Source organism: Petromyzon marinus, chromosome 82 (assembly GCF_048934315.1).
Source record: "Petromyzon marinus isolate PM22_M1 ecotype Great Lakes invasive population chromosome 82, UKy_Petmar_22M1.pri1.0, whole genome shotgun sequence".
Taxonomy (NCBI): domain Eukaryota; kingdom Metazoa; phylum Chordata; class Hyperoartia; order Petromyzontiformes; family Petromyzontidae; genus Petromyzon; species Petromyzon marinus.
Window position 1 is genome coordinate 6,894,948 of NC_133747.1, and position 21,807 is coordinate 6,916,754.

The following is a 21,807-nucleotide window of genomic DNA, read 5'->3' on the forward strand; positions in this document are numbered from 1 at the left end:
TTATTTTTTTGGTGATTTCGAAAAGTTTTTTGGTTTGGATATGTTTGTTTTGTTGTAGTACGGAGATAAACTGATGGCCTTAATCTAAGTTTTCTTGTGGTTGTTGTTGTTTGACTTGCATCCCACTGGGAATATTTTTACACAGCGTTGGTGTACGGTGCTTTTTCAGGAATATTTTGCTGCTTTTTTTCATGGATTTTCTGTTTGCACAATCACATAGTCACTTTAAGATGTTTTTTTCTTGTTCGTGTTTTTGTTTTATGTTTGTTGTGGTTGCACCCGATTCAAGAGCCGAATGGCTCACAGGGCTATACCAAAATAAATAAACTGAAACTGTGTTACTGCGGGAGGGGTGACGTCGCTCTCGGCATGACGTACAACGTCCGTGACGTCACGCCACCCTCAACAAGAGAGATGCCGTGGGCTTCGTCGCCCGATTGTTTAGACGCGTGGGTGACGTCTTTCGTCGGGGACGTGAAGGAAGCGTGACGTCATTTCAAGTGAAAAGGTGGGGAGACGTCACTTCCGAGAGTAACACGGGGGAAGATGACGTCACGCTCAGAACCAGAACTCTCGACTCGGCTACAACGGAGACTCCGTGACTCGGGGTAAGCGAGAGACGGACACAGAGATACAGAGAGACAGAGATACAGAGAGACAGAGATACAGAGAGACAGAGACACAGAGAGACAGAGACACAGAGAGACGGACACAGAGAGACAGAGATACAGAGACAGAGAGACAGACACAGAGAGACAGACACAGAGATAGAAAGACAGAGACACAGAGAGACACAGAGACACAGAGACAACCAGAGACAGAGACACAGAGATACAGAGATACAGAGAGACAGAAACAAAGAGACACAGAGACAGAGAGACAGACACACAGAGAGACAGACACAGAGAGACAGACACAGAGAGACAGAGACACACAGAGACAGACACACAGAGAGGCAGACACACAGAGAGACAGACACACAGAGACAGAAAGACAGAGACACAGAGACAGACACAGAGACACACAGAGACAGAGACACACAGAGACAGAGACACACAGAGACAGAGACACAGACAGAGACACAGAAAGAGACACAGAGACACAGACAGACAGAGACATAGAGAGACAGAGACACAGACACAAAGAGACAGAGACGCAGAGACACAGAGAGACAGGGACACAGACACGGAGACATAGAGAGACAGAGACAGAGACACAGAGACACAGAGACAGAGACACAGAGACAGAGACACAGAGACAGACACAGAGACAGACACAGAGACAGACACAGAGACAAACACAGAGACAGACACAGAGACAGACACAGAGACAGACACAGAGACACAGACAGAAACACAGAGACAGACACAGAGACAGAGACAGACAGAGAGACAGAGACACAGAGAGACAGAGACACAGAGAGACAGAGACACAGACACTGAGACACAGAGAGACAGAGACACAGAGAGACAGAGACAGACACAGAGACAGACAATGAACTGCCCATATAGGACTCACCACTGTGATCTCTACATTGGGTCAAACTTAACATCTCTTAATGTTCGACGGCTTGTGCACCAGATCTTATTTATTCACGATGTACTTACAAAAAAATCCGCAGACTACCTGCTGGATCTCCTCTCTGTTTCAAAGAACAAATTTGACCTCAGGTATTCGCTCATTTACCAGCTTCACATTCCCTATTGCCGTACAAAAACTGGAGGAATGGCCTTTGCTATTGATGCCCCCAGGGTCTGGAATGCTATTGCCAATAAACTGCAACTTGAATCGCTACCAATGAGATCTTCTCTCAAAACTGATCGAGAGGAGTTGTACACCCCTAGCTGCCACTGCTATTCATTGGCGTAAAATAAAATGTTTCACTCCGGATGACGCTGCAAAGTATCTGTATTTTGATTTAGCGTGCTGATCTTAAAGGTGCATTGAAAAATGTGATACTCTGACTGATGCTTCTGTTGTTGTGGAGTAACTCATGCAGCCAGCTATGGCTCTAGGATTTGGTGTTACATGTTATTTATGTAGTTTATTGTAAAAATCGGTCAGTCCCTATGATCACTGTTACGTTGCAATTATGGCATTATTTTTTGGTGGTTTCGAAAACGTTTTTTGGTTTTGACGTTTGTTTTGTTGTAGTACAGAGTTAGACTGATGACCTTAATCTAAGTTTTCTTGTGGTTGTTGTTGTTTGACTTGCATCCCACTGGGATTTTTTGCACACAGCGTTGGTGTACGGTGCTTTTTTCAGGAATATTTTTCGGGTTTTTTTAATGGATTTCCTGTTTGCACAGTCACATAGTCACTTTAAGATGTTTTCTTGTTCGTGTTTTTGTTTTTTGTTTGTAGTGGTTGCACCCAATGCAAGAGCCGAATGACTCACAGGGCCATACCAAAATAAATAAACTGAAGTAAAATAAAACTGAAAAAAAAATTCCCTCCCTTCTCTACACTTGCGAAACGTGGACCCCCCTAATGGAACATCTTCGCCGGTTATAAACATTTAGGCTGGCCTGCCTACGATCCGTCTTGGGTTTAACCAGGCTGGATTGTGTGAGGAGCTCACAAATCCTTGAAAGATCTGGACAAAGTCCCATCGGTGAGCTCCGGCAGGCAAGGCTGCGTTGGCTGAGTCATGTAGCCTGCATGCCCAGTCACCACATGCCTAAACAGCTTTTGTTCGGTGGATAGAGGGGGCTAAATGGGCACGGCATGGGCTAGAGAAGAGATGGAGTGATGTGGTACAGGAGGACGTGGAACTGAGTGGACTTGCCGATGACTGGTACCAGCGGTGTCAAGATCGGCCTCTGTGGAGAAGGCTCGTGAAGGACGCTACCGGGCAGTTGGAGGCAGTCGCCTTCCAACAACAACAGAGTAGCGAATGACGGTTGTTGTTGTGTGTGGGTGTAGTGTGCCATGTGTTTTTTGCACAATGCTGTACGCATGTTGTGTGTGTATTGTGTAGTTGTAATGTGCTGTGGCTGTTGTGTGTGTATGTTGTGTGTGTTTTAGTATGGGTCTCTGTTGGTTTCTTTTGATCTCTATGAGTATGGGTCTCTGTGGGTCTGTATGGGTCTATGTGGGTCTCTGTGGGTCTCTGTGGGTCTCTAGAAGTCTGTAGAAACACACGTTTAGAGTATTTGGCTTCTGCTATAAATTTCCACATGATGATGATGGTGGTGATGTCAGACACTTGGTTGAGCTGCTGTCATTGCAGGTAATAGGCCAGGCCCCTTCTGACAAAAGTGCTACACCGTAGCGAGTCCTTACCTGGTAAAATAAAAAAAAATAGTTTCGTTTTTATAGATTTGAAGCTTTCGTGACTGCAAGGATCCATACTCTTTGGTTCAATTCGGTAAAGTCACGTAGGTAAAAAATAAAACAAAAATCACGACGTTTCGGCCACAACACAAGTGGCCTTCATCAGGTGAAGTGACCAAACTGTCCAGCGGAGAGCGTTCGGAGTGAAGAAAGCCAAGCGCAGGTCACCTCTTTTAAGCTGTGAGGGGGTAAACAGAAAACGCCTGGACAAAGGAAATTAGCATAAAAAGTACTACTGTGAAAGCTTGGAATTAGCATAAAATTATATTACACCACCTTGGGAGTTTGGAATGCCACTACTTGAATAAATATACTGTACCATTTAAAATTAGTTTAATGTTTGGTTCGATTTAGAACATCTTTCCAATGGTTGCTTAATTTGAAACCATCTTCTCGGTTGAAATTGTGTCTGTGTTTGTAAATCTGAATTGCCTCGTGAACAAATCTCTGATAAAAACCCGTGGGTTTGCAGAGGACCTTGGTATCAGAGAAAACTATATCGTGGCAACCCACAGCGTTGTAACAGTGATCAGCTACGGCAGAAGAATTCGTTCTGCCGTGTTTCAAATCTGATTTGAGCTCGCGAATTTGGTCAGAAACATGTCGTTTCGTCTCCCCGATATAGCAGTCACCACAGGTGCAGATCAATTTGTAAACCCCGGGGTACTGTAAGTCAGGAATGACATCCTTCACGGAAGGGATCAGGTCACGGATTTTGTGTACTGTATTGAACCGGACCAGGATCTTGTGTTTGTTTAGAATTTTGGAGATCTTTTTAGTAACGCCTGCTATATATGGTAGTGTGATGGTTTTGATCGGAGTATCAAGTGGTTGTTTCTGTATGGAGGGAGAAACAGCTTGGCGGATGGTACGGTCAGAGTATCCATTCCTTTTGAGGGCCAGATGTACATGTTTTAATTCACTGGTCAGTGGCGTTGGTCCGAAATGCAATGAGCCCTGTGGTATAACGTTTTGATGAGAGAATTATTTTGCGTCGGGTGGTGGTGGGAATCAGGTTTCAAGTAGGAATCTGTGTGGGTGGGTTTCCTGTAGACAGAATGTCCCAATGAGCCATCAGGTCTCCTCTCAAACAACATCCAAGAATGGCAGCTTGCCATCTTTCTCCACTTCCATGGTGAATTTGTTGGCGGGGTGTCTGGAATTAATGTGGTCTAGGAAAAGGTTCAAAGCTGTGAGGCCATGTGGCCAAATGACGAAAGTGTCGTCTACATATCTCTTCCACAGGGAAGCTCTGAGGGTGGAAGTCTGGATGGCGTCTGATTCAAATTTCTCCATGAAAATATTGGCTATCACTGGTGACAAGGGGGAACCCATGGGGGTACCCTCATTTTGTTTGTAGAAGGTGCCATTCCAAGTAAAGTAGGTATTGTTGAGGCAGTGCCTAACCAGTGCAGGTGTATCGGGATCTAGTCCATGTTGGACCAAATTTTCAATTATTTCAATGGTATCAGGTACTGGGACCTTGGTGAACAGAGAGACCACATCGAAGCTGACAAGGATATCGTCAGGGGACGGTACAAAGTACTCAGCCCAATTGGTCTCTATGGTCAAAGACTTTGTACTATCCGCTGACGATATTCTTGTCAGATTCGATGTGGTCTCTCTGTTCACCAAGGTCCCAGTACCTGAAACCATTGAAATAATGGAAAATTTGGTCCAACATGGACTAGACCCCGATACACCTGCACTGGTTAGGCACTGCCTCAACAATACCTACTTTACTTGGAATGGCACCTTCTACAAACAAAATGAGGGTACCCCCATGGGTTCCCCCTTGTCACCAGTGATAGCCAATATTTTCATGGAGAAATTTGAATCAGACGCCATCCAGACATCCACCCTCAGACCTTCCCTGTGGAAGAGATATGTAGACGACACTTTCATCATTTGGCCACATGGCCTCCCAGCTTTGAACCTTTTCCTAGACCACATTAATTCCAGATACCCCGCCATCATATTCACCATGGAAGTGGAGAAAGATGGCAAGCTGCCATTCTTGGATGTTCTGTTTGAGAGGAGACCTGATGGCTCATTGGGACATTCTGTCCATGGGTTCCCCCTTGTCACCAGTGATAGCCAATATTTTCATGGAGAAATTTGAATCAGACACCATCCAGACTTCCACCCTCAGACCTTCCCTGTGGAAGAGATATGTAGACGACACTTTCATCATTTGGCCACATGGCCTCCATTTGAACCTTTTCCTAGACCACATTAATTCCAGACACCCCGCCATCAAATTCACCATGGAAGTGGAGAAAGATGGCAAGCTGCCATTCTTGGATGTTGTTTGAGAGGAGACCTGATGGCTCATTGGGACATTCTGTCTACAGGAAACCCACCCACACAGATTCCTACTTGAAACCTGATTCCCACCACCACCCGACGCAAAATAATTATCTCATCAAAACGTTATACGACAGGGCTCATTGCATTTCGGACCAACGCCACTGACCAGTGAATTAAAACATGTACATCTGGCCCTCAAAAGAATGGCTACTCTGACCGTACCATCCGCCAAGCTGTTTCTCCCTCCATACAGAAACAACCACTTGATACTCCGATTAAAACCATCACACTACCATATATAGCAGGCGTTACTAAAAAGAGCTCCAAAATTCTAAACAAACACAAGATCCTGGTCCGGTTCAATACAGTACACAAAATCCGTGACCTGATCCCTTCCGTGAAGGATGTCATTCCTGACTTACAGTACCCCGGGGTTTACAAATTGATCTGCACCTGTGGTGACTGCTATATCGGGGAGACGAAACGACATGTCTCTGACCGAATTTGCGAGCAAAAATCAGATTTGAAACACGGCAGAACGAATTCTTCTGCCGTAGCTGATCACTGTTACAACGCTGTGGGTTACCACGATTTAGTTTTCTCCGATACCAAGGTCCTCTGCAAACCCACGGGTTTTTATCAGAGATTTGTTCACGAGGCAACTCAGATTTACAAACACAGACACAATTTCAACCGAGAAGATGGTTTCAAATTAAGCAACCATTGGAAAGATGTTCTAAATCGAACCAAACATTAAACTAATTTTAAATGGTACAGTATATTTATTCAAGTAGTGGCATTCCAAACTCCCAAGGTGGTGTAATATAATTTTATGCTAATTCCAAGCTTTCACAGTAGTACTTTTTATGCTAATTTCCTTTGTCCAGGCATTTTCTGTTTACCCCCTCACAGCTTAAAAGAGGTGACCTGCGCTTGGCTTTCTTCACTCCGAACGCTCTCCGCTGGACAGTTTGGTCACTTCACCTGATGAAGGCCACTTGTGTTGTGGCTGAAACGTCGTGATTTTTTGTTGTTTTAATTTTTACCTACGTGACTTTACCGAATAGAACCAAAGAGTATGTTTAGTTTTTATAGTGTAGAGAAAGGGCAGCTGTGAAGATAATTTTCAGCGTCGATTTTAAAATGTGCCCAGCCCCCAGTGACTTCCTCAAAATCAGAATGTTTTTTTTATTCATACTGGGGACAAATCCGGTGAGCTATAAAGCTCTTTGTTAACAGATGTCCAGCAGTTGTCATGCTAATGCCCATCGTTCTTTCGTTGGTAGGGCAACTCCGTCGCTGGGCCGTTACTCCTCATCCATCGCCGGGCAGCTCCTCCGTTGCTAGGCAACTCCTCCGTCGCTAATCAACTCCTCTGTTGCTAGGCAACTCCTCCATTGCTAGACAACTCCTCCGTTGCTCGGCAACTCCTCCGTTGCTAGGCAACTCCTCCATCTCTAATCAACTCCTCTGTTGCTAGGCAACTACTCCGTTGCTAGGAAACTCCTCCTCCACCACCGTTGTCACCCCTCAGTTCTACCGGATGGCCACCACCACCCACCCCACCCAACCGATGGAGCGTCCAGCCGCCAACGCAGCCACCGCCGACGCTGCCGACGACCGCCACCGTCCGGGCACCAAGCGCCACCTCTGCGCCCTATGCCCGTACGGCACGGACCGCGCCGGGAGCCTCCGGAACCACGAGCGGACCCACACGGGGGAGCGGCCCTACGCCTGCCCGTCCTGCGGCAAGGCCTTCGCCGAGTCCGGCACCCTCCGCAAGCACCGCAGGACCCACACGGGGGAGCGGCCGCACGCCTGCCCACGGTGCGGCAAGGCCTACGCCGAGGCCGGCCACCTGCGGCGCCACCTGCGGTCCCACACCGGGGAGAAGCCCTTCCCCTGCCCGGACTGCGGCAAGGCCTTCGCTGAGTCGGGCACCCTCCGGAACCACCGCAGGACGCACGGCGGCGAGCGGCCCTACCCCTGCGGCGAGTGCGGCCGTCGGTTCGCGACGTCGGGCGACCTGGCCCGCCACGGCAGGACGCACACGGGGGAGAGGCCCCACCGCTGCGGCGACTGCGGCCGGTCGTTCGCCACCTCGGGCCACCTGCGCGGCCACCGCCGGACCCACACGGGCGAGCGGCCCTACAAGTGCGCGGCGTGCGGGGCCGCCTTCGCCGAGTCCGGCGCTCTCCACCGCCACCGGAGGACCCACACGGGGGAGCGGCCGTACGCCTGCGACGACTGCGGCCGCGGTTTCGCCGAGGCCGGCTGCCTTCGGAGGCATCGGAGGACCCACACGGGCGAGCGGCCGTACGCCTGCGCCGACTGCGGCCGCTCGTTCGGCCAGTCGGGGGACCTCCGCGGCCACCGGCGGACCCACGCGGGCGAGCGGCCGTTCGCCTGCGCCGACTGCGGGCGGGGCTTCGTCTGGCCGGGCGACCTGCGCAGCCACCGCCGGACCCACGCGGGCGAGCGGCCGTTCGGCTGCGCCGACTGCGGCAGGGCGTTCGCCCACCCGGCCACGCTCAAGAAGCACCGGGAGGTTCACCGCCGGGAGGCCGCGGTTAACGGCTGTGGGGGGGAGGGGATGGAAGAGGGGGGGGAGGGGATGGAAGAGGGGGAGGAGGTGGAGACTGAGGAGGGGGAGGAGACGGAGGGGGAGGAGGAGACGGAATGCCGGGGGAGATCCGCCGTGGCAGAAACGGTCGCGTCGTCGGTAGCGGCATCATCTGCGGCGGCTTCGTCGTCGGTAGCGGCTTCGTCGTCGGTAGCGGCGGTCAAAAGATGCAGCTCTGAACTCTGGCCGGGTGAAGAGGCAGCACTGCCGGCATCCGAGGGCCATGGATGCGAGCGTCCCAACTTTGGATTCTCCGTCGTCAAGCAGGAGACAGGAGAGGAGAGCCCCGGCAACCACGATGGCGACGGTCGCCACGGAGACGGCGGCGACGACGGTCACCATGGAGACAGGCCCTTGTTGATCGTGAAGCAGGAGAGAAGAGACGGCGTCCACGATGATGTTGATGAAGATGTTGATGAAGATGGTGTTGTTGATCGTCATCATGAGGTCTACACAAGTGCTGTTAAGGTGGAGGTGGAAGATGAGGAAGATGAGGAGGATGAGGAGGTGGAAGATGAGGATATGATCAGGAGAAAGATTCCAGGTGCCATGAAGGTGGAGGGAAAATTATAAAAACAAAATGAGTTTGCTGCTTTTTAGTCATGGAAACATTCCCTGAGGCAAGTTTTCCAGAATTGCTAACTCAAGATCGAGTTTCGGGGACAACGCTCTCTGGGGTTATTTGAAGGTATTTGGCCTACTCCTCCACGCTGACGAGATGTACGTCGGACAGGAGTGGGGCCGTAAACCCACACTTCATTGTCATCATCGGCTTCTTAACTGTGCAACGCCCAGTTGTACGGTTGAGAACACGTCGGGGTTGCGGCTGACGCAGCGGCCCCTCGGTTTTCGATGCCATTGATTAACGGATATTACAGGCTGTTTTAAAGAGATAGACCCGATTTGAAATCGCTATATCTCTGCAACCACGAACCGCCCATGAATGAAACTCTTACCACTTGGAAGGGCGGGGCATACAGAGGGTGGGGCATAGAGAGGGCGGGGCATATAGTTTCAAATGAATACTGCTTGATGCCTCTCCCAGCGCACAAACAGCCCATAGACTCAGTCATTAGCAAGACACACTGCCTCAACGTAATAACTCATTAAACCGTTTATAACTTTTCGTGAAATATACTGCTTTGAAATTGGGTCCATCTTTTTAATACACCCTGTATTTCGATTGACGGATCCGCCTCCCCGTTGTATCCCATTGACGAGACATTTTCGATTGACCCACTGTGTTACGATATCGCCCTCCCGCGTGGGTGGGGGGGGGGGGGCGCCATATTCGTGCCAATCAGAGAGGCTCCCGAGTGGTCGACTTGGCAGACCTCGGCCAGTCACCCGACGACGCCTTTTTACAATCGTTTTGAGAGCAGCCGTGCTGCTAGCTTCCCCATCAACCCCTTAAGCCATCCATCTCTTTATCCTGAGCTAAGCGTTTCTTTTACGTTTGTTTCACGTGCACATCGAGCTAAAATTCCACTATAGTGCACCGAAGAATACAAAAAAAAGCCATCGCTCAGCGGTAATGACGTTCAAGTGTGAGAACGCCGGAGATGTAGCGCTCGCATCCGACTGTTCAGGTGCTCTGCCCGTGCCTTCACGCGCGCGATCGATCCGTTGAACACGTCGTGTGCCTGTGGGGGGAAAAGGCCCCGTTATTTGTCCGTCGTTTCGTTAAACAGCGGTTCGCTCGGTTCACGCTAATAATTGGTTCCACGTTCATTGAAATTATCGTTTATGGAATATAGGAAATGCAAGTTAACGGGCTACATTTGTTCCAAGACGATCAAAAGTTAACCTTTATCACCCGAGATAAAAGATAGTTTATAATATTTATACAGAGCAATTTCAATAAATAAACATAGGAACATATTAAAGCATTAAAATTGATACAAAACACGGATAAATAAATTCATAAAGAGCATGAAAAGGTGCATAGAGCATGAAATGAAAATTCCTAGGCTACGAAGATGGATGGCTTAAGGGGTTGATGGAGAAGTTGGGGTGGGATGAAAGGTACTCATGGAAGGAGAGTCTCCTTCCATGAGTACCTCTGGAGGTTCCGGGGTGGTGGAGGTCGAGGGATCATTAGAGCAAAAGTTTTACAGGACTGAGGATCAGTGTGGAAGAGACGAAGACGATGGTGTTTGGAAGCAAACGTATTGAGAATGAAATAATGACAGGAAACCAAAAGACAATGTACAACAATGTGACTACTTGGGAAGCATATTGACCTGGGACAATAATTGTACGAAGGACATATGAGCAAGCAAGGATCACGAAGGCGAAAAGAGTAATGGCAGGACGTAACAACATACACGGAGGGCAAGAAAATTAGCTACAAAAAAAAACCAAGCTGAGCGTGTTAAAAGCGTGCGTGTTTTTTAGCACAGCCTTTGTTATGCCTGCGGAACGCGGACGCTAAAAAAAGACCGACGGGGACAAAATACCGGCATCTGAAATGTACTGCCATAGGAGGATGCCGCATCATAGTTGGACACGAGAGAAAGGCTGAACATAGAATACCTAACCCACACAAAATCCATAACATAACAGAAGAACGTAAAAGCAGGCTTGATTGCAAGTGGTAATGAGAAGGAAACTGAGTTTGCTTGGGCCCCTCACACGCACGCAGGATGGAGAACGACAGGAAGGTAAACACGTCAATGATGGGAATAATGGAGGGAAGTAGAAGAACAGGGAATATCCTGGAGGGAATGGCTGGATGGCAGAAGAGGTTGGTGCCGGAGAGATGTCGCACAGCCTCGGCACGTTGGCACAGGAAAGAGGGAAGTGGAACCAAGTTACAAAAGTTGCAGTGGGCACTGAGGGGCTTTCTGCCCATGGAGTTTGATTGATTGAGTCAACAGAGCTCTTTCCATAAGCAACGCACATCAATCATTCAAAAGCACGCAGGCAGCTGCTCTCAAAACGCTCATCGCCGATTGACCGACGTCTGCCGAGTCGTCTCCTTCGGAGGCCCTCCAATTGGCATGCAGTCGGCGCGTCCGCGTGACGTCGTCAACGTGCCGTCAATCGAAACTGCACCTTGGTAGAAACAATGGCGCCCTACGGGAGGTGGATCATTCACCGAAATGATATTCGCCGCCTCTCGCCCACGTTGCACCCATCTGTCACCCTCATTCACCATCGCACACCACCTTATTCCTCCTTCGCTACCCCTGCAACATCAGCAGCTCCATTCCCAGCCCCTGTCCCTCCACCCCTTCCGTCACCTCCCTCGATGACGGCCGCTCCACCCCACCCGCTGCTCCCCGTCGGCTTGCATTGCAAAGCTCCCTGGAAAGGGTGCTGGATAAATCATAAGTAGAATGGAATTGCAATCCGTGAGACCGCTTGATCGGCTGCACGTCCGCTCACCTCGTCCCTGCTAGGCACCATCGCTCACATTTTAACATCGAGCCGTCAATAGCTCTGCGATGCTTTGTTTTTTCCTTGCGCTCACCACCTGCACTGGCGGTCACCTGCGCCCGTCGTCACGAGCACCACCAGCAACTACGCTTGCTGCTCGTGATACTGCTGCTACCGATGCTGCTATGAAGAGTCACCGCATGCTGATCTCCAACGTAGAGCTCGTCGGCACGCTTACACAAGAGAGAAACACGACGATGGGACCGGGAGGATGGCCGGCGCATGCACAAGTTGTACAGTATCTCTATGCCCCCTGCCCCCCCCCCCTCCCCCAGAGCAGAGTTCAGCCGAGTCGAAAATGAGAATCGAAAGTGATTCAATCGGGTCACTGGTGTTGGCCACGAGCAAGGTTCTGGAGTTGGGAGTCGCTACCGCGGCTCGTAGCGGTCAGTGCAGCGTAGGGCTAACTGCTACACACCTTGCGCTCAATGGTGTTTCCAAGTTGAATATGCCGTAACGAGGTATATATTTACACAATTACACTACTTTGACCTTAATAGGTAAGGCCCATTGAGCTCTGTGGCTCTCTTTCAGCAGCGACTTGGCCGCAAATGACAGCTCAACAAAGTAAGTGGCTTATCACGTGCGAAATGTATCACAGCCAAATACTCTGGAAGCACGTTTCTAAATGAAGAGGGGGAAACCCAGAGGATCCGGATAAAGTTCCATGCGACTACAAGGGATGGGGGGGGGGGGGGAACGTGCAAACTCCAAACATAGAACGGGCGTCAGGGGTCGGGATTGAACCCACGACCTCCCGTATACCGGGCGAGGCAGTTAACATCCCGCCACCGTGGCGCGTTGTGCCTTTTCAGCAAACAGTTCTCGATGTGAGTGCGAAACGACGTACACATCGGAGAACCCCCTGGACACCGTACAGATATAAAACTGGCTTAAGCCCAGCTATTGATACGGTAGACTCTCGATTATCCATGCTAATGACGGGGAGGACATCCGCGGATATTGCTAAATCGCGGATAATCCAAACACATCGATTTTTTTGCGGACTTCTGTGCCAAAACAACACTAATATTAGGTATAAATTATGTTTAAGTTAAGAAAATTTAGTTTGTTAATGAACTAATACGATCGATGCGCGTGCTCAGTCACTTTCCTGCTTCAGTGCAGAAGACTGCCCACCAAGTGGATGACGGCAGAGCCACAGCCAATCAACATCAAACTCGGCCCACTAAGTGGATAACGGCAGAGCCACAGCCAATCAACATCAAACTCGACCCACTAAGTGGATGACGGCAGAGCCACAGACAATCAACATCAATCAAACCCTGCCACCCACGGTTGTAAAGATGTGGCAATTACTGTACTGTGGAGGTGACCACTTGGATTTCGGATTAACCGGAGCACACATTTGCTCGTTTTAAGCACCGTATGACTTGCAATAAACATTTACAAGAATAACAATCTTGTATAATTGTTTTTAGATTATTAATTTGGGCTTGAGGAAAAATCCACAAGTTGTTGATTTAAGTCAATCTCAGGTGCGCGGTTAATCCGCAAATCGGATAAGCCACACGCTGATAATCGAGAGTCTACTGTAGTAGTATAGTGTAGTGTATAGTGAAGTGTATAGTAGTGTATAGTGTAGTGTATAGTGTATAGTGTAGTGTGTAGTGTATAGTGTAGTGTAGTAGTGTATAGTGTAGTGTATACTGTAGTGTATACTGTAGTGCATAGTAGTGTATAATATAGTGTATACTGTAGTGTATAGTGTAGTGTATAGTAGTGTATAGTGTAGTGTATACTGTAGTGTATAGTTTATTGTATAGTAGTGATTCTAAACGCGGAGGGAAAACCCGTAGGATCTGGGGCACTGGTACTGTAGTATGAGTATCGTACCAAGTACACACACACACTATATGTATATAAATGCATAAGTGACTATCACGTGCAGTGTGTAGTAATGCTACGTTCACACGGCGCATTTTAAACTAATCCGTGTTGAACCCTGCCCTGTACCGGAGTACTAGTAATGGTACTACACTACTCCAGTACAACACCCTCACACTATAAATATAGAAGTGACTTTCTGGTGTAGTGTTTGTAGCAAGGCTACGTCCACATGCTATGTATTCGTCTAAAATCACGAGAATATAAATTACTGCCTGGGATGGCCTTCCTCGTGTCTACTGAAAATGTGTTAAAGAGCTTTATAGCTCATCGGATTCCTGTATAAATCAATGTTTTGATTGTCGTTGCGCCTTACGGGAAAATAAAAACTACAAACTAAACTGGACTGATGGGTAAATGGGTGCGCGAGTGAGCGGTCGGGCGAGTGAATGGGTGATTGGGTCAGTGAATGAGTGTCTGGCTGAGTGAGTGGGTGAGTAGTGAGTGAATAAATGATTGGGTCAGTGAATGAGTGTCTGGCTGAGTGAGTGGGTGAGTAGTGAGTGAATGGGTGATTGGGTCAGTGAATGAGTGTCTGGCTGAGTGAGTGGGTGAGTAGTGAGTGAATGGATGATTGGGTCAGTGAATGGGTGTCTGGCTGAGTGAGTGGGTGAGTAGTGAGTGAATGGATGATTGGGTCAGTGAATGAGTGTCTGGCTGAGTGAGTGGGTGAGTAGTGAGTGAATGGGTGATTGGGTCAGTGAATGAGTGTCTGGCTGAGTGAGTGGGTGAGTAGTGAGTGAATGGATGATGGGGTCAGTGAATGAGTGTCTGGCTGAGTGAGTGGGTGAGTAGTGAGTGAATGGATGATTGGGTCAGTGAATGAGTGTCTGGCTGAGTGAGTGGGTGAGTAGTGAGTGAATGGGTGATTGGGTCAGTGAATGAGTGTCTAGCTGAGTGAGTAGTGAATGAATGGATGATTGGGTCAGTGAATGAGTGTTTGAGTGAGTGGGTGAGTAGTGAGTGAATGGGTGACTGGGTCAGTGAATGAGTGAGTGAATGGGTGGCTCAGTGAATGAGTGGGTGAGTGGCACAGGCTGGAGAAGAGAGTGGGTGTGTGAGTAGATTGTTGTATATACAGTATTGCGATGTTTAAAATGAATAAAATAAAAACATATATAGACATTAAGTGTGATTGTAAATGCAATTAAACGTGTTTTATTCTAATTAAGAATGCGCTTGTTAAGCGTAATAATTGTAATTTTTTAATTAATGTTTATATGATTAGGAAGCGATTATGCATAAAGTTAGCCAATAATGATGGTGGCGAACTTGTAGCTTCTCGTTGTCCAGGGGTATGCACCATCAATCTGGACAATACCACTTTTCGGTTCAACACGTTGCAGGCTTTCGCGACCAATATTAATTCATTTTAACGGTTTTTGGGTTAGATTGCGTTATTTATAAATGTGTCGTAACCTTATACGGCCTGCGGGCCGGACGTTCCCTACCCGTTCTCGGGGGTTCTAGAAGGGGGGGCTACGACGGGGGGTCTTTGTTTTTGTGTTAGTGCTCGCTAACAGCACTTGCCCCAACATTCTGTTCAGGCTATACGGGGGGTCTTTGTCTTTGTGTTAGGTGCTCACTAACAGCACTTGCCCCAACATTCTGTGCAGGCTATACGGGGGGTCTTTGTCTTTGTGTTAGGTGCTCACTAACAGCACTTGCCCCAACATTCTGTTCAGGCTATACGGGGGGTCTTTGTCTTTGTGTTAGGTGCTAGCTAACAGCACTTGCCCCAACATTCTGTTCAGGATATACGGGGGGTCTTTGTGTTAGGTGCTCACTAACAGCACTTGCCCCAACATTCTGGTCAGGCTATACGGAAGGTCTTTGTGTTAGGTGCTCACTAACAGCACTTGCCCCAACATTCTGTTCAGGCTATAAGGGGGATCTTTGTTTTTGTGTTAGGTGCTCACTAACAGCACTTGCCCCAACATTATGTTTAGGCTATACGGGGGTCTTTGTCTTTGTGTTAGGTGCTCACTAACAGCACTTGCCCCAACATTCTGTGCAGGCTATACAGGGGGTCTTTGTCTTTGTGTTAGGTGCTCACTAACAGCACTTGCCCCAACATTCTGTGCAGGCTATACGGGGGGTCTTTGTCTTTGTGTTAGGTGCTCGCTAACAGCACTTGCCCCAACATTCTGTTCAGGCTATACGGGGGTCTTTGTCTTTGTGTTAGTTGCTCACTAACAGCACTTGCCCCAACATTCGGTTCAGGCTATAAGGGGAATATTTGTCTTTGTGTTAGGTGCTCACTAACAGCACTTGCCCCAACATTCTGTCCAGGCTATAAGGGGGATCTTTGTCTTTGTGTTAGGTGCTCACTAACAGCACTTGCCCCAACATTCTGTTTAGGCTATACGGGGGGTCTTTGTGTTAGGTGCTCACTAACAGCACTTGCCCCAACATTCTGTTCAGGCTATACGGGGGGTCTTTGTCTTTGTGTTCGGTGCTAACAGCACTTGCCCCAACATTCTGTGCAGGCTATACGGGGGGTCTTTGTCTTTGTGTTAGGTGCTCGCTAACAGCACTTGCCCCAACATTCTGTTCAGGCTATACGGGGGATCTTTGTCTTTGTGCAGTGGGTTTGTATGGAGACGGAGTCTTCTTAGGAGGCAACACTTATTTATTTAACAATTCACAGAGGTCCCTAACACGAAGGGGTAAGGGCCCCTTCTACCCACAACCTAAGGAGGTACAGCCTCCAGGCTAACGTGCCCTAACCACTGGGACCACCCACTCTTAGCCCTCCGGCTAACGTACCCTAACCACTGGGACCACCCACTCTTAGCCCTCCGGCTAACGTGCCCTAAACACTGTGACCACCCACTCTTAGCCCTCCGGCTAACGTACCCTAACCACTGGGACCACCCACTCTTAGCCCTCCGGCTAACTTGCCCTAAACACTAGGACCACCCACTCTTAGCCCTTCGGCTAACGTGCCCTAACCACTGGGACCACCCACTCTTAGCCCTAACCACTGGGACCTAGGAGGGAGGCTGAACCGACCCAGCCAAGGTCCTCGGATCTCAACCACCGGCCCACTCAGACCCGGCCCTGAGAAGGACGTTAGGTCCGGGGATCCTCAGGGTCCTAGCCCACTGACCACTGGCCTCACTGAGCCCCGGCGCTTATAAGAACGACGGGGCTTGGGGTGCAGGGTCCTATCTTCAGGTGGGCTCTTGGGTCTTCGGCTTGAGGCGGACTGCCTCGAGCTGCTCTGGGGTCCGGCTTTTATGGGGCTCACAGGGTCACTCCGCCCCTGGCCACGCAATCCCCCCAGCCCTGCCCCCCCTTCACTGGGGACCTGGGGTGTCACCCTCTGGTTCCCAACGGTCCCCCCAGGCTGCGTGACCCACGAGTTCTGCCGAGTACAGACCGGACTCGCTATTGCCCCCTGTTTGCTCCTGACCGGAGGTACATGCTCCACCGTAGTCGTGGCGGCGTATAATGCCCAACAATTACCCACATTTGTGTTAGGTGCTCACAACAGCACTTGTCCCAACATTCAGGTTAAACAGGGGATCTTGGTCTTTGTGTGTTGGGAGCAAGTTTGAGTGGCGTGTAGCCGTGGGAGCTGAACGGGCGCCTGCTGCTACTGACAGTCGTTGACTACGGTTGGACAGACGCTGGTAGACAGACAGACAAGACAGGCGGACAGACACAGACAAGAGGAACACAGACAGATAGACAGAGATAGAGAGACACAGGCAGAGACATAAGCGAACAGAGAGATGTTGAATCGAACAAACTTAACTCGCTCCATTGAAAGAGATTCCTTGATCTTTAAATATTATTGGTCACATAGAAGGGAAACAATAAAATAATAAAAATATAAAACAATAAAATTCTCACGACTTTTTTCAAAATTTCTTGCTGTGCTCTTCGAGTGTTTGAGACGAGACACGATACAAAACTCCGAATTGCCGAGACAATGAAGCAAGCACCATATAAATTCAATTATAACATAGTGAATGCTTGGGAGCTTATTGGCTCTCGCTCTTGGTTAGAGATCTACCCAACCCACAGGTCCACAAAGACTGGCCGCGCTTACCCTGCAGGTTGAACCTAGGAATTGAGTGTTCAACTTCACGATATTTTAATTAAAGGCCTGTGACAAAGGTGCATCTATTGGAGCGACATATTCTCTGCCTTACATATCCATCGGGTCTCCATTTGACTTTGTATTGTCTCGGAGGAAGTCTACCCACACCTCCACTTCCACCAACTGCTGGGAGTTCCCTTGTTCTGCCTCAGAGTCAGAATTCTCCTCCTGCATCACGTTGCCTCCATCGATGTGAAGGTGCGATTTTGGAGTTGAATCATCTTCACATTTTACCTTCACTTCCTCGCTCTTCGCCATCACTTCTTCACATTTCACCTCTTCACATTTCACCGTCATCACTTGATACCTTTAAAAGTGTCCAAGCTGGGATTTTCTTCCGGTTCTTGTTTCATGAGAGATGGGCTCATTGCGGCACTTTGACTTTCACATGCTGATTTCAGATTCCGCTCTTTGGGGATCTTCTGATGCTTGTGTGTTCTCTGGTGACTTTGAAGATGCGATGACCGTGCAAACACCTTCCCGCACACACTGCACTTGAAGGGTTTCTCTCCCGTGTGTCCTCTCTGGTATGTTATAAGAGCAGATGAATGTGCAAACGCCTTCCCACACACATTGCACTTGAAGGGTTTCTCTCCCGTGTGTCCTCTCTGGTGTGTTATAAGAGCAGATGAATGTGCAAACGCCTTCCCACACACACTGCACTTGAAGGGTTTCTCTCCCGTGTGTCTTCTCTGGTGTATTACAAGAGTAGATGAAAGTGCAAACGCCTTCTCACACACACTGCACTTGAAGAGTTTCTCTCCCGTGTGTCTTCTCTGGTGTGTTACAAGAGTATATGAACGTGCAAACGCCTTCCCACACACACTGCACTTGAAGGGTTTCTCTCCCGTGTGTGTTTTCTGGTGTGCTACAAGAGAAGATGACTGTGCAAACGCCTTCCCACACACACTGCACTTGAAGGGTTTCTCTCCCGTGTGTGTTCTCTGGTGTTTTACAAGAGGAGATGAAAGTGCAAACGCCTTCCCACACACACTACACTTGAAGGGTTTCTCTCATGTGCGAGTTCTCTGGTGCTGTGCCAAATGTCCAGGACAATCCGTGCTGTATGCACGCCGGTCGCATTGTTGCCTTTTTGTACCGAGCCGCGCCGAGTGCCTTAGCTCCATCAGACCAATTCTGCAGAGGAAGTGACAGCTGCAGACAGAAAAAAACATCCACACCATCTATACGTCAGTATCGATGCACAGAGGAATGCATATATACAGTAACACGTGACTTACGTCTCTACTTATTCATATATTCATAATATAGTGAAAGTTTCCCAAATTCATCACACGGGCTGTTATGGCACACAATCAGAAGGCGAATGGTCACTAACGTGCCTGGAAGCCCTCGTATCTTTAAAATGCATGTTAACCCAAAACTCTGAGCACACAATTTCGGCTGTCTGGCTACAAAAGGAATATTTATGAAAGCTAAATTCAGCTGACAGAGCAAAGGGTGTTGAACATAATACTATTTGTGTTATGCAGAAATTAATGTTCAATAGCAACTTAGAGGTGTGAAGCCAGGCACAGATGTCCTTGAATGCTGGGATGAACAGATCTGACTTTAGCTGCATGTGTGTGCTGTGTTAACTTCCTGACTGTTTCCATTCTTACAAAGAGTTCCAGAGGAAAACAAAAATGAAACTACTGTTTTGATATAACCTCCATGTTCAACAGAGTTAAGAGACTTTACTGCAAACACAAATTTTACACTATCACACACTGGCATGGTAAACAAGTGGTGGTGTCCAGACCCATGCCTGGCCACCTTCATCTGTTCAGTATTAATGCTTCCTCACTCCACCAAGTAATTCATTGAGGATCAATCAACATAGCCGAGGCTGCGTGTCTCTCACTCTCTCTCTCTTCCCGTGGTCGCGTGGGTTTTACTCCGGATCCCCCGGTTTCCCCTCCACATGAAGGGAGTGAACACCGCCACGCGTCCCGAGTGAACACCGCCACGCGTCCAGAGTGAACACCACCACGCGTCCAGAGTGAACACCACCACGCGTCTAGAGTGAACACCGCCAAGCGTTGAGAGTGAACACCGCCACGTGTCCCGAGTGAACACCGCCACGCGTCCCGAGTGAACACCGCCACGCGTCCAGAGTGAACACCACCACGCGTCTAGAGTGAACACCGCCACGCATCCCGAGTGAACACCGCCACGCTGTTGACAAGCCTCACCTTGTGTTGTGTGCAGGTCACTTCTGAAAACAAGAGCGTTATAGCAGCTCAAGCGGGCTGGGCCTGGTAAAAAAGATAAAATAAAAACTGCGTGAATATTTAAAGTAAAACAAAGTTTCAAAGTGGCGAGCCGTGTGAAGACAAATTAAACTTAAGCGAGATATTCTTAGCTCTTTCGGTAAAGTCACGTTAAAGGGAAAAAATAAAATATATATAAGACAAAAAAAATTCTCACGACGTTTCGACCATAACACAAACGGTCATCATCAGGTGTGAAAAGCAACGGCAAGAAACATTTGAAAGTGGCGGTTCGCATTTATTTATTTATAAACCGTGTTTTTATTTATTTAAAAAAACGTTAGCACCACGGGCAGCGATTTGGCAGTTTGTTTAGAAGGACGAGTCCATCTATGTTCTGAAAAGAGGAGGGGGGAGACGAAAAATTAATGTATGCTGTCTGAAAGCCACCGTAAGCGTGAACAATCAATTAAGACCTGAAATGGTTTTTCAAATCCTTCCAATGATTGCCAAGCCAGAATCCATCTTCTCGGTTGAAATTGTCTGTGCTTGTATATGTGGATAGCCTAATGAACGAATCTCTCATGGTAGCCAGATGGCTTAGAAAGAAGTCCATGTCACGTGACATTGACTTCTCCAAGACAGAGGTTCTCAGCTAACAATATGAATTACTACAGTCACGAAAGCTTTAAATCAAAATTTAAGCGAGATAATTGAAGCAAACGCGATCAGGCGAGGGCAGGAGGCAAGGCCCCGCGTGGATAGGCCCCACGTAAAGTTACAACCTGGACATCGCTTCCATGCTCGCTGCTACTCAATTTACATCCCTACGAGAGAGAGCGAGGCTCTACCTCGGTAAACAACAAAAACCACCACCACCAGTACCACCACCACCAGTACCACCACTACCACAACAACCACAACCGCGATGAGAATTTCTCACCTCGGATTTCAGTGCACGGTCTGAGCGGCAACTTCCTGTTACGTCTCGACGTCACGCGGCAGCAGGAGGTGACATGACGTCACTTGTGGGTACTCTAACACTCAACGATTGGCTCCGTAACTTAAATAAATTATGTTATTTCTTAGCTCTTTCGGTAAAGTCACGTTGAAGGGAAACAACAAAATAATAAAATATATATAAAACAATAAAACATATTTTGTTGTTTCCCTTCAACGTGACTTTACCGAAAGAGCTAAGAATATGAATTACTGCAGTCACGAAAGCTTTAAATTAAAATTTATATTATGTTAATGAACCTGGCCCATTCGTGGAGGGATGGTGCGTGGGTGCCGAACCTGTCATAAAAAACTCGCGACGGCTTTCACGAATATATTATGTTAATGAGACGCCAGTCACCGGGCGTAGCTTTGCCCAAATTAGGATTGGCACTGGAACGTATCGGCAGCGGCCAAGCGGAGGTGACGTCTCGCTCACGAACGCGGTGGTCGGGGGTGGGGTGAATAACGTTGTGACATGACGTCACCAGCGAGGCACACCTCCCCCTTGCGTTTGACGCCGATGAGGTCACACAGAGCGGTGACGTCAGAGAGCGGGGTCAGAGTGCAAGTTTGTTGACAGAAGGGGAGCGGCAGTGACGTGTGAGCGCTGCGCTCCGCACCCGACCAGCCGAGTTCCATTCCCGCTCGTGGCCAACACCGCCAGTGACAATTTTCTGAACCGGTCCTGAGCCTCCCCTACGTCGACTCAGCCTCAAACGAGTACCCGGTGCGGTGTGTAAACATCGCCACTAGGGAGACAAAGGTGGCCGGGCGTTGTGCTGGCCACCCACCCCCTCGTGTGCCGTCCCACCCTTAATAGGTGCTCGCTAACAGCACTTGCCCCTACAGTCTGTTAAGGCTGT

General features: G+C 48.7%; 2 protein-coding genes and 1 long non-coding RNA gene across 3 annotated transcripts; 1 reads left to right on the plus strand and 2 right to left on the minus strand.

The window, feature by feature from the left end:
- Positions 1–203: 203 nt before the first annotated feature.
- On the plus strand, positions 204–8,842 carry LOC116958757 (uncharacterized). Its single transcript, XM_076057488.1, has 2 exons — positions 204–608; positions 6,933–8,842. Exon 2 carries the CDS (start codon positions 7,190–7,192, stop codon positions 8,840–8,842), a length of 1,653 nt encoding a protein of 550 aa, XP_075913603.1. The 5' UTR covers positions 204–608; positions 6,933–7,189.
- A 7,387-nt stretch (positions 8,843–16,229) lies between these two features.
- LOC142907740 (uncharacterized) lies at positions 16,230–18,742 on the minus strand (the record flags this gene model as incomplete). Its single annotated transcript, XM_076057455.1, has 1 exon — positions 16,230–18,742. A coding segment is annotated over one exon (717 nt), but the record flags the coding sequence as incomplete, so codon positions are not given.
- A 1,013-nt stretch (positions 18,743–19,755) lies between these two features.
- On the minus strand, positions 19,756–21,052 carry LOC142907741 (uncharacterized). The gene is made up of 3 exons (XR_012931248.1): positions 20,886–21,052; positions 19,925–19,987; positions 19,756–19,864 (listed from the first exon to the last, which is right to left on the minus strand). It is a non-coding gene; the product is annotated as an uncharacterized LOC142907741 (long non-coding RNA).
- Positions 21,053–21,807: the final 755 nt, after the last annotated feature.

Coding starts and splice junctions, on each gene's coding strand:
- LOC116958757 (XM_076057488.1), top strand. CDS start 7,190: ATGGCCACCACCACCCACCCCACCCAACCGATGGAGCGTCCAGCCGCC.